The following is a 17,666-nucleotide window of genomic DNA, read 5'->3' on the forward strand; positions in this document are numbered from 1 at the left end:
GAGTTTCTTAAAATTGATAAATATTTAATAGCAATAGGAACGTCTCATATTAATACCATAGGCAATTATATTTCAATCATTACTTTCTTTAAAATAAGCATCTATATATCAGCTATAGATATAATAGAATGTTTTTTTTATTTTATATATTGGACTTTGAATAAACATATTGTTAATGTATTGATAAAAGATACTTATTAATTCCTAATTTTGTATAACTTTTAATGGACAAAATTTATGTATATCAGTTGTTTTAAAAGTTAAATTTAAAATTAATTTTATACTACTATATTTTATAAAAAGTTAATTATTGTATCTTTATATTTTTTTTCACTATACTTTCAAGAGTTAAATTTTTAAATTATTTCTTTTGTTTTATTTAATTTACACTCAATTTATTTTAGGATTATATTGTATTTTTATTTTACACTCTTTTCTCTTTTGATAATTTATGACAAATTTCCATTTATTCAGATCTACAAATTCATGTTCTCTATAAATTAATCTTAATTCTTATTTACTTATTTGTTCAACCCAGTTATTATTAATTTTATTAACCAACTAAAATTAGAGTAATATTTAGTTAACATTAGTCAAGAGGTGCAAATCTAATGCAAAAAAAGAAATAATAAAAGAATTTTTACTGTAGCAAATAAAAAAAAACAATAAACAATATATATAAAAAATAAATATTGATTTTAATAGTGAGGGACAAATCACAGGATGACATACAACATAAAAAAAGGTAACTGGGGAACATACATCAGCAAAGGTCAAAGGATTAACAAACATAAATAGCTGAGTCAGCTCACTGTTTTTGACGACTTATTTCCCCGAGTTGCTACTTCACGACCCCTAAATACCCTCATACCTTCATGAAAGGGTAACCTAACTATTTCTCTTCTAATCTTTTCACCAAAAAAAACAATAAAACAAAAACACTATTTCTTCTCTTCCCTTTAAACTTTTTAAAATTACCACCATTTTTCTGTTCTACTATAAAACGTCGACGTATAGAACCATTCCTCTTAATTCCTCAAACCAAGGAAAAATCAAAGAGATAAAAGAAGTGTTTTCTTTTCTTTTATCCTCTTAGCTTGCTTAATTGATCATTGGATCAAGATCGAAGTTTTAAGATTGATTTTATAGAAAGAAATAAATAGAATGGAGAAGAGTGGAATAAGTAGTGAAGGAAAGATGTGGGATATAATCCCATTTATAACAATGTTTATAATAGAAGGATGTACAATTGCTTTAACAATAACAGCAAAATCTGCCATGGCAATTGGGATGAGTCAGTTTGTATTTGTGGCTTACTCTAATGCTCTTTCTTCTATTCTTCTTCTTCTTTATTGTCTCTTCTATCATAGAGATAGGTAATTAATTATTCACCTTAATTATCATCCATTAGTAACCTATAATTATAATTATACTCTCTCTGTCTCAAACATACATATATTTCATCTTTTTATTAATATGATTCGTACGTATGAGTTTATTTAATTAAACTGAATTGGATATATTTTTGGGATTGAGGAAGTATAATTTTTTGGATTTTTTTTTTTTTGATTATCTAAGAGGAATTAATTTTATTTTGATATTCAATTTAATTTTTTTGTATAATTAATATTTTTGACAGTATGAAAAAGGTTTTCAATGCGGATCTTCTCACTCGATTCTTCCTCCTTGGTCTTACTGGGTTCGTTCTTCTATTCATCTTATTTTTTTTGTTACCCATGGATGTTTGTATATTCACTGATGAATCAATTAATTATTTAATTTGGATTTCGAGGCTGAACAGTGAATACTTATTTTTATATGAGCCGAACTAATTTCACTACTGTTATTCATTTATGTTATATATTACATAATTTAATATTTAATATTTATAGAATTTTTTAATCCAATTATGATCCGTTATCATAAATAATCTAGGCATGAACCCAAATTTTATTCATTTTACCATGCATGCACACTCACTTTAGCCGCCATAATTGATCAAGTAATACAACATGCTCTTGAATGATGCAAGTTGATCAATCTTGTAGGATTTGGCGGCTTGGCGCCCGTCAAATTGAAGCTATTATGTTGGCGCTCTTTACTGTAATAATTAACTTATTATATAACTATAAAACCATATATTATTATTCTAATATTAAGGGGTTTTATTAAATTAAATAAGATTCAAAAACTGGATTTGCACTACTTGCTATTAATATGAACCGTAATTTCGTAAACGAAACAATGATATTTGAAAAACTAAAACAGTATGTTGCCATGGCCGCCATGGGGTCTAATAGCTATCATAATTTGGTGGGACTAGTTTTTATTTACCTTTCAAATTAAAAAGTTCATAGTGCATATATAGCTAGAGTATTAATTCACAGAATTTTATTTTATATTATTACTTAAACTATTGATTTCTTAATATTTTGTTTTATTGACAAGAAATCAAAAAATAAGAATTTCAGTCAGATAAAACATGTACACTATTAAAATCGACTTTAAATATTAAATATTAAATATTAAACATTAAATATAATTATAGCTAGTGATGACGCGGTTAATAAGGTTGGTAGTGTTGATTAAATTGTTTTGTGTTTGGAAGCCCTAAAAATAAAAATGTATGTGGATGGCAGGATAACAATAGCTCAGAACCTTGCATTTACGGGGTTACGTGACAGCTCACCAATAGTTGTATGTGCAATGGGACTTTTACTTCCATCCTTTCAGTTCTTCCTCAACCTTGTTCTCAGGTATACTTTTCATTCTTCTGTCCCACCTTTTATTTATTACAATGAATTATGTCAATTTTTATGAGCCCCTTTTTCCTCTGTATTTATACTACCTAGTAGCTACCACTTTCTTGTGTATAGTATTCTAGTACGTATTCCTTTTTTTATCGCATATTGGTATATTTGATATAGCTAGGGGTGTTTAATGGGTCGAATAAGGATCCAATTGGACTTACATAAGATTGGATAAAGGCACTTCAATTTAATATGCGCTTTATAATATGGACCGGGCTTTGAAAGTTCGATACGACTTGTTTTTATTACTTAAAATTATTATAATCCACATTGATTATTTTATAATAATTAACTTATCATTTATAACAGTTAAATTGTCAAAATATTAATAATTCCTATTGGCATTGTCTTTATAATTATTATTCTTCAATTATGTTATTTAAAAGAATCTATTTCCGACTCTTATTAAGCCATTTTATGATCCGCTTCATTTTAATTATAGTAAAGCCGGTTTTGGCCCGACTCATTTTCAACCCGGCCCTTACAAAATCCTTTCAAAAATAGGCCTAATAAGAGCTCAAAAATAAAGGTCTAGCCCGTTAAACACCCCTAAATACAGCCATACACTTCAATTTTACAAGCCCATTTTTCTATATGATAAACTTTTTACAAGCCCATTTTTCTATATAATAAACTTTTGCAAGGGTTTTAAATATACATGATGCTAGATCTTGTGTTGCCATATATTTTCGATCTCTTTAATTTTTATTTTTTAAAGTCACTACTCAGTCATGCTTATAACAAATTTGATTCATCTTGATTAATTCTAATACTTTTAGAATGTATATGATATTTTGGATATAAGCTAGATTTTTCCTAATTGTGATAACGTTTGGTGGAAATGATGTTACCATCTCATACCATTATTTTCATTATTTTGGTGGAAATTTGATTCTTCTTGATTAATTCTAATACGTTTGGATAAGATAACGAATTTCACTATCTCCAACAATAGTAATTTACAAATTCATTATTTTCATGTTCGACTTGTAAAATTGACCAAACTAAATTTAAACAAGCTATGTTTTTATGTAGATTGTCTTTCATCAAACTTTACATTATAATAAAAATGTATAGACTATATATGATGGATTTATGACTGTCGATTAACAAGGGTAAAGAAGGCAATTGATAGGGCGTCAAATTTTTTGGGCCCAAAAAATATATTTTCATGTACAAAATTAAAATTAACAAAAATTAAATTTAAGTATAATTTACATTTTTTGCTATGCAATATGAATTATTAGAATTTTTTTTATAAAATAATTAAACTATTAACAATTTAAAATCAACATCATATTATTTAATACGTCTTAAAGTTTTAGGAGTCATTTTTATCTTTCGCTTTAGGGCAAAAAATAAATGAGATTCTTCATTAATTTGCATTGTGATGGGGCCTAGCTATGAAATCTAATCAATGGTGTTTGAAAGATATTAACAAGAGGACCACCTTGGGTTATTGGTAAGAGCTAATATCACGGAATATTATATTAAAAGGCAATACCTTTTGTTGATTGGTTGATTTTTGAACCTTTACAATCTTTCTACACCATTTGATAGGTTTACCTAGAATCAATAGAATATACTCCTTGTTTTTTTTTTTTTTTTTTTTATGAAAGATAGCCAAACTATCAACTACGTCATCATCCCCTAACTAATGGCTCCAATTTGTTTCCTTGATTATTATTATTATTAAAAGGAATTGATTATTTTTAAAAGCTTCTTTATGTAGTGGTCTTATTTATATAATTGAAGCTGGCAAAATATCTTAACTACTTTTAATTTACTAATGCTTGTGTGACCCAGATTAGTTTTCTCTAATTGTAATTATGTTTCATTTCGAACGAATTAACAAACTACAGTCCAACTTAATATCTTTATGGGACTCAAAACTAACCTTAGTTTAGATTTGACTTTATGTCAATTTAACATCTTTTATTCTAATTTTTTTAAAAAATTTAATTATAAAATAATTATTTAACAAAGATCGCAAGTTTGTATTATGTTTTGCCTGATTAGTTGATAATAATATGATTCGTCTGGCATCTCTAATAATAATTATAGTGTTTATCTAGCCAGCTAAATCTAGATAAGATTTTGACATTATTATTACTATTAGTTTTTATTGGATTTTTTAACTATATGTTAAAATTTAATATATAATTATAATTTTAAATACATCATAAACAGGAAAGCTCAGTTAAAGTTGAAGAACAAAAGCACTAGAATCAAGATTATAGGAGTCCTAGTGTCTTTCATTGGAGCAACTACAGTGGCCGTTTATTTGGGCCCTTCTATCCTTAATGGGCCAATTATTGGGCCTATAAGGTTCCGTCTTCAAGGGTCGTCTAAGCCTTTCTTCATTTTTATTTCTACCACTGAAGAATGGATGTTTGGCACCTTTTTACTTGCTTGTGCTACCTTCTTCATTGCCATTTGGAGTATGATCCAGGTATTTTTTTTTTTTAAAAGCATTCAAATGAATATATTTTTACTTATATTTCTATAATTCTCAAAATATTTACTTATATTTCTAAAATTTTCAAAATCAGAGTCTTAAATCAAAAAAACGTTATATATATTACGCCGTGATAATTTGTTACATTAGGATCTGACTTGGGTGGATATGGGACACTTGTGAGCTCGAGCTCACAAACCCACGGGTCAAGAGCGTTAACTTGCACACACGCTTAATAAGGTTCATTTTTAATTTCCAAAAACATATGGTAGTAGGAATTAGCCCATCTAATATATATACAAGTCAATAATTCACTATTTTATCGATGTGGAATGTTGTCTTATTTCCAAAAATATAATCTATCAAACCTATATTTGAAATAGGTATTATTTTCTTGATATTTTTTTATGTAAAATGTTGGTTGTTTGTTAGGTTTCAACATTCACAAGATTCCCTGATATGATGGTGATAGTAACTTGCTATACCATCTTTGGAACAATCCAAACTTTCTTTGTGGATATTATTGCCAATGGAGATTTGAATGCTTGGAAATTAAAGTGGGATTTGGAGCTTCTTATCATTGTCTTAACTGTAAGCACTTCTCTTCCTTTTTTTTTTCTTATCAAATATGGAGATTTGATTATTGTATAGCCATTTTACAACTCATTATGATCATACCCAATGTCCCATGCGAAAGCATTTTAAAATTTTCTCAAACTTTAACCATTAAATCCATCAATTTTAAAATATATAACAAAAATTTTAATGAGTTAATATTTTCTCAATTTTATATGAAAAAACTTTATGAGACCATCTCACTGTGAGACAAGCTCATATAAGCAGTCTATTAGTAAAAAGACATTAAAAAAACCAATAAAATCTAAATTTAGAAATTAGTTTTTTTAAAGAGTTTGGGCTGACTCAATTGAGATCGTTTTATGGTAAGACGGACTCAACAAAGTATTAGTGAAAAATCTTTATGCATTTATTTTACAAATGAAGTTTTATATTTGAATACCAATTGTAAAGAGTAGTTATGAAAATTCAAATTCAGATTCTTTTTTCCCTGATTCATAAAATGATGGATTAATGGAGTAAATAATTGATGTAAGTGGACAAAAAATGCAGGCCATATTTGGAACACTAGTTCGTAGCAGAATCCAAGCATGGATCATGGGTATGAAGGGACCCATGTACGTGGCCATGTTTAAGCCCGCTGGGATATTTTGGGCCAACTTTTTTGGCGAAAGTTTCTTTGGCACTCTTTGTTACGGAAGGTAACTCTTTATTTTACAACCAAAATCAGAATTTTATATTTAAAATAATTTATATTAGACTATTAGTTCCACTAATTAAACAATATACGAATAACATCTTGAAATGAGAATAGTGATTTTCTTTAAAATTAAATTTATTATTGTTGAATTTATGAATTGAAATTATTATTATTATTAATATCTTATTTTTGAAATGAATTGTTTTTTAGTGAGTTGAAGTAAAATGAACTAATTTTCAGTGAGTTGAAGTGAATTTAAAAATATTTCGATATTATATTAGAAAGAAATTGTTATCAATAATTATAGACTATCTATTCAGCTTATGTGTCTCATTTCTTTTTATAGTCAAATCTCCTTAATTGTTCCATTGTTTTTGGTATTGGTTTTTGACTTTTATACCCTTAGTAGTCTTATCCTATTTTCAATTATACCCTCCATTACCCATACTAATTTTCCTCCCTTACATTAAAAAACCCATAATACCACTCTCTTTTCTACCCTTCGGATCCCACTTTTAACTCTCCTTAAAATCCGTAAGAAGTCAAATGGGACTCCTACGGTAAATAGGAGGGAGTATATGATTTTCTACTTAATTTAAAATCCTATGAAAAGAGTTAATTATTAAAGTAACCATAAAAAAGTAAAGTAGCGTGTGTTTATAGACTATCTATTAATTTTGTTCCAAAACATAAAAAATTGTGAGATTAATAGCTAATCATGAATAGACCAATATTTCATGAATATCTTATGTCTCTCTTGCCTTTATGTTGATACGTAGAGCCGTCTATGCAATCCTATAAAATTAACACAAATTTGCTTTATATTAGTTATTTACTTAGTTGATTTTTCTGTCACTTTGAATTGTAAAAAAATCTTTCATGTATTACGTATACACATGGAACAAATTCAATGACGTCAAAAAAAAAATACTTTATACTTAATAATAAATTAAGATGCATTTGAGGATTATTATTATACGAATTAATAATACTCTCACCTAATATGAATTAATGAGTGATTAATTTGGTGGTTTATATTAATGCAGTGTTATAGGCACAATTGTGGTAGGAGTGGGTTACTATACAGTATTGTGGGGAGTCAAGGAAGAAGCCAAAAAAGCTCAAGAATATTCTGTCAAACCTGCTTCATCTGACATCAAAACTCCTCTTTTGCAAAATCAAAATGGCGATGAACAAGTGTGAACAATATTCCTGCAAATATTTCGCAGGTAATTAACAATATTACTTTTAATTAATCCAAATTATCTATAACTCAAACTTCATAGAGTAACTTACGTATGAAAATCAAATCAGACTGTCATGTTATTTATTTATGTACACATTATCAAATTTATCTCTGTCTGAGATTATATTTTTAATTATGCTCAAACATCTGAATATATATCTCTATTATATTTTTATATTTTTAAATTATCAAGTTATTTAAATTCATCACTTGCTTTTTTTCAGACTTATCAAATTAAGCATGGAGGGAGATATATGAATCTTTTTTTCTTATCTCTTAGTTGAGATTGAAGAGAAGATGAGACGAACTTCAGGCTATTCCAAAAATTTGTGAATTTGTTATTAAATGTGTGAATTATTGATCTTATTGTAAATATGTGTTATTATTATGAAGTGATCTTCAATTAGCCCGATTTTTTGTGGGAAATATATATGTACGTATGGTCGTCTAGGGAAGCATGCAAATTTAGTGTTCATGAGTTGAGGGCTTGCTTATTTATTTGCTTCCCTCTTTCTTAGAACTCCATCTAGTTGTAATTTGATCTTTTCTTCTTTTATTAATTACAATGAAAGAAAATAAATATTATCCTTCGTTCTTTCATCTTTATTTAGTGTTCAATTTTGAAATTCCATACATGTATATTTATGATTGTTACTAAAAGACGTACTTTATACTTGGTTTAAATAGTTTATTTAATAGTTACATATATTATGAGGATATAAACTCCTTATTCGAGGTCATCTCATCGAAATTCTTGTTTTTTTTTTCTGTCTTTGATATCTAAGTCTAATTTAGGCTTGTTTGACATAGATTACTTTTTCCGTTCCGATCCCTAAAGAAGTTCTCATTTGTCATTTTGAGGTATTTTATTTGTTGTTCCTCCAAAGAATCTTTCTATTTATATCACAAATTTTAAACAAAAATAATCTTATTTATTCTCATTTTAATATTTTAATAATGTTTATGGTCCCCACATATCTTCCACTAACTTAATTTTAACATTTTTAGAGTACTTCTTATGGTCTCCACATATTTTCTACTAAATTTATAAAAATATTTTTTAATTAGTTGTGGTTCTCATATTTTTTTCATTAACTTTCTTTTAATATTTTTAAAAATATTTTTGGTCTCCACTTTTTTCATCAAATTTTTTATTAAATAAAATAATATATTTATTGTCTAAAAGATTCTATTTTTTTTAATTATCGTGAATTGTGAAAACTTCATTAGAAAACAGAGAGAGTATTAATTAGGGACAAAAATGAAAAAATCTAGTACTAATGTTTTTACAAAACATAGGCCTATCTTTAATAAATATATATATAGGTCACATTAATAATGTTCTTACTTTCATGCCAAGATGAATCATTATATAAGAAGTAGGGGTATCACCTTCTTTGAATGTCAACTATAAATGCACCAAAAAGATATAAAAATTAGTATAATCCATGTTATATATTCATCGCTCAAAAATAAGTAATACTCAATTTGTAGAAGTATAAACAATTAAGAAAATCACTTTTTTAACAACATTAATTGATCATTTACCCCGTACTAACTATATTATTGTTTCAAATAAAGTTACACAAATTAAGATGAACAACCAAAATGCAGCAATTGCAATTTCATATACCATCTTAATTTACTTGGGATGTGCTCAATCAATTTTCGCTAAAGTCTACACTGTTGGTGATAAAGCGGGTTGGGGGCCTGGAAATGATTACACAAAATGGGTTAAAGGAAAGAACTTTGTCAAGAGTGACGTTCTTGGTTAGTTCTCCAACTAATTGTGCAATTAAATTAAATATTATATTTATTTTTTTGTATTTTCATTGAAATATGTTAAACTAAATCATTTTTTTGTATTTATTGAAAAAAAATACTCCTGTTTTACTATATAATTAAGATTTAAATAAATAAATTCCTTACAGTGTTACATTTTTGTGAGAGATCTCTTAGTGGAACACGTCTTTAATAAGAGTTCAATTTATCCTTTAACCTATTGTAATTGTTGTATTAATGGAAGAATCAGCATCCATATACACCCGTCTCAAAAGCCACAGCAGTGAGGCGGGCGTACACAAAAATATAATTTCTGAATTACTCTCTTTATTTTCATTTGTTCTTCTTATTCATTTTTTTTGCAGAGTTCAATGCAAACTTAAAAGTTAAATGATATTAATTATGAGTTTTAAAAAATTCTAAAAAATTGATATTTAAAGTATATATTGAGAAACAATAGTCAAAGTTTTGACACTAAAATCACTATAAATAAATATTAAAATTGCGACGGCCTATTTCATCCCATATTGATCGCTAAATGGGCAAAAAGTTGCCCTGGCGATGAACGGGCGACAACCCAATGTGCGAACGCCATTTCGGTGAACGCTAATGTCCGTCGTCATATTCACAAAAACTCGGGCGACGACACGTGCTCCTCTCCTAGCCTCTCAAAAAATGGCGACCACCACCTCGTCGCCCATCCCTCGCCACTGTCATCAGAAACTGGCGACCTACTTAACCCGTCACCCTCTCCTCGCCATTCTTTGCAGCACTTGGCGACCAACCTCCCGTCGCCCATCCGACGCCAGTTTTTTTCATTTTATTTTATTTTAGCTTTGTCATGTGTGTTGATATACACACACACACATATATATATATAACAAATAAATAAAATTAAAACAAGTAGCTTATATTATACATAAAATAGAAGTATATTTTACAAAATCACACAAAAATTACAATAAACGCAATTATTAATTGAGAGGTGGAGGAGGCGCTTGATACAAATTTAAATGATATTGAATAAATCTCATAAAATACTCTCGGTCTTGAGCTAATTATTGTGTTATGAGATTATTTTAAGTCTCAATCGCATTTTGAGTATTTCCCCTTAGAATTTCTTCGATCAATTGATTATTAAATGTCGCTTGTCTTTCTTCCATCTATGCAAATATGAACCCTAAGTTCAAAAAATTCGAAAATCCTTTGAATAACATGAACTTAAAAAATATGAGAAAAAAGAAGTAAAAACACTAACCTTTGATGAGAGCATGAAGTCTTGAAGTTTGTGAAAATCTAATCCTTTGAAGATGAAGATGAAAATGAAGATGAGGAGAAGAAAGAAACAAAGATGAAAACCTTAGTGAATAAGAAGAAGACGACGAGTAAATGAGAAAAAATGATAAGTTGTTAGGATTTAAATATTTAAAATGAGGATTTAGGGTTAGGAAATGATTTATTGGGGACTGAATAAGGGCGACGAGACTAACTAGTAGCTTGGCCATCGCCTATGCATTGGAAAATAGCAACAAAATTTCTAAGACACATAAAATCAGAATTGGACAAGGGCGACGACAAGGCTACGACTTTATTCCGTCGCCAAATGACATGCGTATTAGGCGACGTACCAGCTACGACAAAAGTGTCGTCGCTTGTGCTGATGAAATGCTTCATCAATAGATTCTTTTCAGTGGGCTACGAGCTGGCTATGACCTTAGTCCCGTTGCCAATATTAAAAAAATCAAAGAAAAGGTGGCTACGAGCTGGCTACAATCTTTTCCCGTAGCCATTTTGATTTTTACAAAAATTTGAATGTTGCACATACATGCGGAGCAAATTCCATCGCCAGCCCGTCGCCAACTCCCAGAAGTCATTAGGCGATGGCAAAATCGTCGCTTGTCCGTTGTCATTGGCGATGAGTAGCTTATCGCTATTTTACCCGTTATTTATAGTGAATTTGTAAATTTTATTCAAGAAAAACATATGAAAGAGAAGGGAGAATTAATTATAGTTTAAAATTGAAACTTTACTAGGAGGTTTCTATATATCATCTTCATCTTTGATGAAAATCATATAGCATTGTTGTTCTCCATGATGAATTTGCATAAAAATGATTTGATAATAGTTCATAGTTCAAATATAAATTCATGACTTAGAAATGTAGTAATATTTGATTTCTTGTTTTACCTGCCTAAAATTTGAATATTTATTTGAATTAATTTAGTGCACATTCATATACATTTCTTTATAATTATTAGATCAAGTATTAATTAATGGTTGTCTTGCATTGTTCAGTATTTCGCTACGCAGAAGGATATAGCGTAGATGAAGTAGATTCTAAAAGATTTCATAGATGTGATTCAAGAAATTCTTTATTTTCAGCCATAGATGGAAATACTAAAATTCCTCTTACAAGATCTGGAGTCCACTATTTTATTGGGGGATTTTTCAACGAGTGTTCTCAAGGCATGAATCTCACCGTCGTTGTCAATTAAAATCTTTTTATTATTTATAATTTTTCATTATTCTTAATTTTTTTTTTTGCAAATATAAAGGATACAAGTCCCACAAATTAAAAAATTATATACAAGTCTTTGATTAATTGATATGATAATAAGGGCCAAAATATTGTTTCCTTATTTTTTTTCTTACTTTAATATGATTAACTCTAGTAGTTTTGTGTAATGATAATAATAATTGATATGATAGTAGTTTTTCTTACTATGTCTAACACAAAAACTCAAAGATTTTAATGAGAATCTATAGAGTACCGTATTAAAGATATGTTGGATATTCGTCAATGTCCAAAATCCTTAAATAATATAGCAATTTAATGTCTTTAACTATTTGAGAAAATAAGTTACTAGATTTAATTGAGAATCGAATTTTATCTCAGTTGGAATAAATATTCGATATAGTTAAAAAAATTTACCAGATTGAACTAAGTTATATAATACATATTTTTAGTAAGGTGGGACTCATTCCAGTTATTTACATTATAGTCAGGGATATTTCAGAGTATACTCGTTAAATTAGTGTGCTTCAAATATTATATTAGTTTACATAATTTTATGGATATTTTTAAGTTCAATGTTCCATTGTCTGGAAGCCTGTTTAAGGCCATAAAGAGATCTTTTCAATTTGCAAACTTGACCAGGAAGAGCTTTAGAATATCCCTGAGGAGGATGCATATATATGTCTTCTGATATATAGCCATGTAAAAAAGCATTGTTGATATCTATCTGTTGAATACTCCAGTTTTTAGCAGCAGCTAAGGCAATAATAGTTCTCACAGTGGTGAATCTTGCAACTGGACTAAAAGTATGTTTATAGTCTTTGCCTTTCACCTGTTTATCACCCCTGGCTACCAACCTAGCCTTGCATCTCTCCACAGATCCATTAGGATGAAATTTTATTTTGTAAACCCATTTGCAACCAATGGCATTTTTACCAGGGGGTAAAGTGGTTAAATCCCAAGTATTGTTGTTTTCCAAAGCTTCAAGTTCTGTGTTCATGGCATTGATCCATCTAGGGTCATTTTTAGCTTTATTGTAAGAGTTGGGTTCATAAAAGGATAGCATGGAAGAAAGACTGTTTAAGTCAGCAGAAGACATATATTTAAGAGAAGGTTCAGTATGAACATTAAAAGATAAGGATGAGGGAGAAGATATATCTTGTGGAGTAGTTAAAGGTTTGATGAGAGGAATATTTGTAACAAAATCTTGATATTTGAAAGGAAATGTGTAACACCCCGATATTTCCCGATATATTAAATGATTTGCTAGTAATATTATTATTTTTATTATTATTATTCTTTTTAGAAAAATATATTTCTTTATATTATTTATTTTGTTAGTAGATTAAATCATGAGACTTCAACTTTTAAGGCAATTAAAACCATTTTAAGTCCAAACCTTTTTCCTAATCTATCTTTAATTTCAAAAAAAAAAAAATAAAAAAAATAAAAATAAAAAAAATGGGAATGTGTATGGGTTTGGCCGGCCACATGAAGGATTTGGGGAAGATTGTAACTTCCATTTTGGCAATTGAATGGTTAAGGAAATTATCACAATTAAATCCCATAATTCCTTAATTAATTCCTTACCTTACATCCTTTCATTTCAAAATCATTTGCAAGTAAAGAAAACACTCCCAAATGCTCTAATCCTCACGCCTAATCACCCCTTTGGTTCATCAATTTTGGTGTTTTGTCCTTGTGTAATTGTGAGTAATTCTTAACCTAGTTTTATTTTTAAGTTTCAATTTAAATTTCTATGATTTTTATGTGTGTTATTTTATAGTTTATGATTTGTTCATAATTTAAAATTCATGTGTGGAAGTATGATGTTTTTCTATCTAAATTAATGTATGGTTTTTAGGGTTTTGGATATGTTTACATGTGTGTGAAGAATTGTTTGATGAATGATTGAAAAAAAAAATATATATATATACATATATACATAAAAAATGGTTGCTCATATAAAAAAATGTATGTGGTGATGGAAATTTATTTTTTTATTGATTAAAAGAAGAAATTTATAATGATTGTAGAGAAATATACATGTATATATGTGATGTGTTTGTGTGTGTACATTTGTGTAAAAAGAATTATTTTTGAGAAAAAAATATATAATTAATTAAAATTTATTTTTTGTATGTGATCATGAAAATTATGTAAATTTTATTGTTTAGATTTAATAGGAAATAAAGCATTGAAATTTATATTTTTGTGATAAAAAAAAATGAAATCCCGTAGGTTTTGAAAATGGTGAAAAAAATGTGTTTTTGTAGCATTTTTGGCTTTGAAATTAAGTTAAAAATACTTATAATATGTTATAAATTATGAAAATTGGTACCCGGGGGTTTTGACGCCTTCCGGACGCAACGGTGAAGTCGGATTTTTAATTTGACAGTTTTAAGTTGAGTTTCTGGACAGATTGTATAGGCTGTCCTGTTTTGTGTATTTACCATGTTATAGTATGTGATGGATGTTCATGTTGCGTGTAGTATTCTAGGTATGGATGTGATTGTATATGTGTGTTATAGATGATTTGAGGAAAATGTGTATATGTGCTTATTTCCCGAATACGATTGAACCTTGTAGGAAGTCGATTCGTGACCGGGAATTGATTAAGACGCTTGCGAGTTGGTTATTTTGTTTAAGGTATGTACACGCAGTGTGGTTCGCATTAGTCCGATGTATCATATAATAATGGTATACAAAAGTAAAGCATGGATATATAGTACGGATAATGTTATCTTTCGAATCAATAATTTTTTTTATACATTGTTTGATAAGCAGAGGTAGTATGACCTCACTAACTTTAAAGTGGACGTAGTATGACGTCAATTGGTGGAAATGAATTACTCGCGGTTTATGAGGGCATTATGAGCCACCGCGGGGGTATGCATACTTAACCATAGGCACCGAAGTAAGGCGAGTGTCTATGGTAGAGACTTGCTTAGGGGTTAGCTCCCCCTAATGTATTGTCTCACTTATGGAGTTTGGAGTGTACCGGCAGTATGGCCGGATAGTACAGCAGTATGGCTGACTAACCTTTACATGAAAATAGTTATTCTTAATAAGCATGATCGAAGCGTAAGGTTCTGTGAATTGTCAGTTAATTAATTAAATCTTTCTCTTGTGTTATTATTTATTTGGTATGCGACGTTTGCTGACGTGTACTTTTGGTCTTAACGACCCTGCGATGATGTTGTTACCTATCTGGGCAATGACTAGCAGTAAGTTAAGTTGCAGGTCTGGGGAGTGAGGATTGTCCCTTGAAGAAATAAATTATTAGGGTAGAGAAGTCTTAATAAAAATTTCAAAATTTAGTTTAAAGAACATTTGGTTTTTATGAGGCGACTTACGTTCTCAAGTTGTAATAAGTAGATTTAACTTTTCGTTTTTATCCGCTGCTAAGAATTTCTTATTATCTAGTAGTTCTTAATAACGCTAATAGAACTCGATCCGCACGTTTTCCTTAACTTCAAAACCGTTTTAAACTGTTTTCTAACATTCCGATTTGACTCGGATTATAGTTGTCTCGTTTTTAAAAGGTCATTTTCTCTTTTCGTACGACCCGAGTTATTCCGAGATGTTACAAAATGTTAGAATTCTGGAGGATTTTCTTGGAGCAGGAATGAGAGGGGATGATGAAGAAAGATCAGGGGAATTAGTAAAATTATGCTGGAATGTAGAAGAGGGAGTAGAAGATTGAGGAGAACTGAGAGAAGGAGGATTAATGGGAGGAATATGCTGGAAAACAGGAATATCATCAGAAATGTCTGATGAAGAAAAAATGGGGGCAGTTGGTTGAGGAGTAGGAATAGATGTGTGTTGTTGTTTATAAGGAAAAATATGTTCTATGAAAATAACATCTCTGCTAAGAATAACTTTGTGTTGATCTAAATCATACAATTTGTATCCCTTCTGAGCATAAGGATATCCTAAAAAATGCATTTTTTAGCTCTAGGAGCAAATTTGTCAGTAGTTTTGTGAGCAGGATAGCATAAAGAACCAAAAACTCTGAGATGATCAAAAGTTACAGGTTTGTTCATGAGTAATTCATATGGTGTTTTCCAATTCAAGACAGAAGTTGGCATGAGGTTTATAAGATATGTGGCTGTCAATAAACAATCACCCCAAAATTTAACAGGTAAACCAGCATGAAATCTTAATGTTCTAGCAACTTCTAAAAGATGCCTGTGTTTCCTCTCAACTCTGCCATTTTGTTGAGGTAAACCAGGAAGACTCCTTTGATGTATAATGCCTTTTGAGGCAAAAAGAGAACTACAAGAAGCTTTGAAAATTTCAGTGCCATTATCACTTCGTATGATTTTAATAGTGGTATTGAACTGATTTGTGACATAGGCAAGGAAATTAGATATTATATGAAACACTTGGTGTTTGCTGTGAAGTAAATGTGTCCAAGTGGTTCTAGTGTAATCATCAAGAATAGTAAGAAAATATGTGGCTCCTGATAAGGAAGGTGATCTGTATGGACCCCAAAGATCAATATGAATCAGCTCAAAAGGTGCAGTAGCATGAGATGAAGAAACAGGAAAAGGAAACTTATGATGTTTCCCTAAAATGCAAGATTCACAATGGAAATTCTTATTATTATTATTGATTATTACATGAGGAATATGTTTCATAGTAGAAAAAGAAACATGACCTAATCTTTCATGAAGTAAATGAAGACTAGAAGAAGAACAAGCTGTATTTACAACAAGCTTATTATACGGAACATGATATGAAGAAGCTGAAGGACACAAAAGATATAAGCCTGATGTTCTCATAGCAGTGGCTTTGACCTCATTAGTTGTAAGGTCCTGAAATATACATGAATGATCAGTAAATTTAGCAAGAAGATTGTTATTATCAAGCAATTGTCCAACAGATAAAAGATTATGTTTAAAAGAAGGAACAAACAATACACTGTCAAGAGTAATATTAGAATTAAGTTTGACAGATCCAGAATGAGTAACAGTGTTTGTTGTATCGTCAGGTAATCCAACAAGAATAGGAGAATGCAAAGTGTGAAGAGAAGAAAAAAATTTAGAATTAGAACACATATGTTCAGAAGCACCAGAGTCAATAATCCAGGAATTGGAAGGAATATTAGAAGAATTAGAATCAACATGAGAAACAAAAAAAATACCTGCAGAATTCACATTTGTATAAGAGGAAGTAAGAGGATCAGTTGAAATGGAAGATTGATTCATGCATTTAATGACTTCTTGACATACAACAGATAACATTTGAGGATCAATAACAGGAGAGGACATTTTTCTTGAAGAACCAGAATCAGAACAAGGGACAGATCCAAGAATGCCATGATTATCAACATGAACATTTGCAGCTGTTCTGGAATTGGATTTAAACTTCTTATTTGCATACCACTCAGGGTAGCCTATAAGCTTGAAACATTGATCAATTGTGTGACCCTTGCCTTTACAATGCTCACATACTCTTTCAAACTTAGTTTTCTTGGAATCCTTACTCATGCCAGAAGAATTATCAGTTTTGAATTGATGAGCAGCAAAAGCACTGATGTCACTGGATTGATTTGTATAAAGATTATTTTTATG

The 17,666-nt window shown here is 29.5% G+C and overlaps 2 protein-coding genes across 2 annotated transcripts; both read left to right on the forward strand.

Moving 5' to 3' along the window:
* Positions 1–833: 833 nt before the first annotated feature.
* Positions 834–8,390, forward strand: LOC130807566 (WAT1-related protein At1g70260-like). Its single transcript, XM_057672826.1, has 8 exons — positions 834–1,376; positions 1,640–1,699; positions 2,640–2,756; positions 5,001–5,262; positions 5,701–5,859; positions 6,397–6,545; positions 7,591–7,773; positions 8,015–8,390. Exons 1-7 carry the CDS (start codon positions 1,165–1,167, stop codon positions 7,745–7,747), a joined length of 1,116 nt encoding a protein of 371 aa, XP_057528809.1. The 5' UTR covers positions 834–1,164; the 3' UTR covers positions 7,748–7,773; positions 8,015–8,390.
* Positions 8,391–9,198: 808 nt separating this feature from the next.
* Positions 9,199–12,135, forward strand: LOC130807567 (blue copper protein-like). Its single transcript, XM_057672828.1, has 2 exons — positions 9,199–9,560; positions 11,868–12,135. Exons 1-2 carry the CDS (start codon positions 9,386–9,388, stop codon positions 12,065–12,067), a joined length of 375 nt encoding a protein of 124 aa, XP_057528811.1. The 5' UTR covers positions 9,199–9,385; the 3' UTR covers positions 12,068–12,135.
* Positions 12,136–17,666: the final 5,531 nt, after the last annotated feature.

Source organism: Amaranthus tricolor, chromosome 3 (genome assembly GCF_026212465.1).
Source record: "Amaranthus tricolor cultivar Red isolate AtriRed21 chromosome 3, ASM2621246v1, whole genome shotgun sequence".
In the NCBI taxonomy this organism is placed as follows: Eukaryota; Viridiplantae; Streptophyta; class Magnoliopsida; order Caryophyllales; family Amaranthaceae; genus Amaranthus; species Amaranthus tricolor.

What these genes read in the sequence shown, in the direction of transcription:
- LOC130807566 (XM_057672826.1), top strand. Translation starts at nt 1,165, where the DNA reads ATGGAGAAGAGTGGAATAAGTAGTGAAGGAAAGATGTGGGATATAATC. An exon ending in CTCTTCTATCATAGAGATAG is followed by an intron (nt 1,377 to 1,639) that starts GTAATTAATTAT and finishes TATTTTTGACAG; the next exon opens with TATGAAAAAGGTTTTCAATG. An exon ending in CCATTTGGAGTATGATCCAG is followed by an intron (nt 5,263 to 5,700) that starts GTATTTTTTTTT and finishes GTTGTTTGTTAG; the next exon opens with GTTTCAACATTCACAAGATT.
- LOC130807567 (XM_057672828.1), top strand. Translation starts at nt 9,386, where the DNA reads ATGAACAACCAAAATGCAGCAATTGCAATTTCATATACCATCTTAATT. An exon ending in TGTCAAGAGTGACGTTCTTG is followed by an intron (nt 9,561 to 11,867) that starts GTTAGTTCTCCA and finishes TGCATTGTTCAG; the next exon opens with TATTTCGCTACGCAGAAGGA.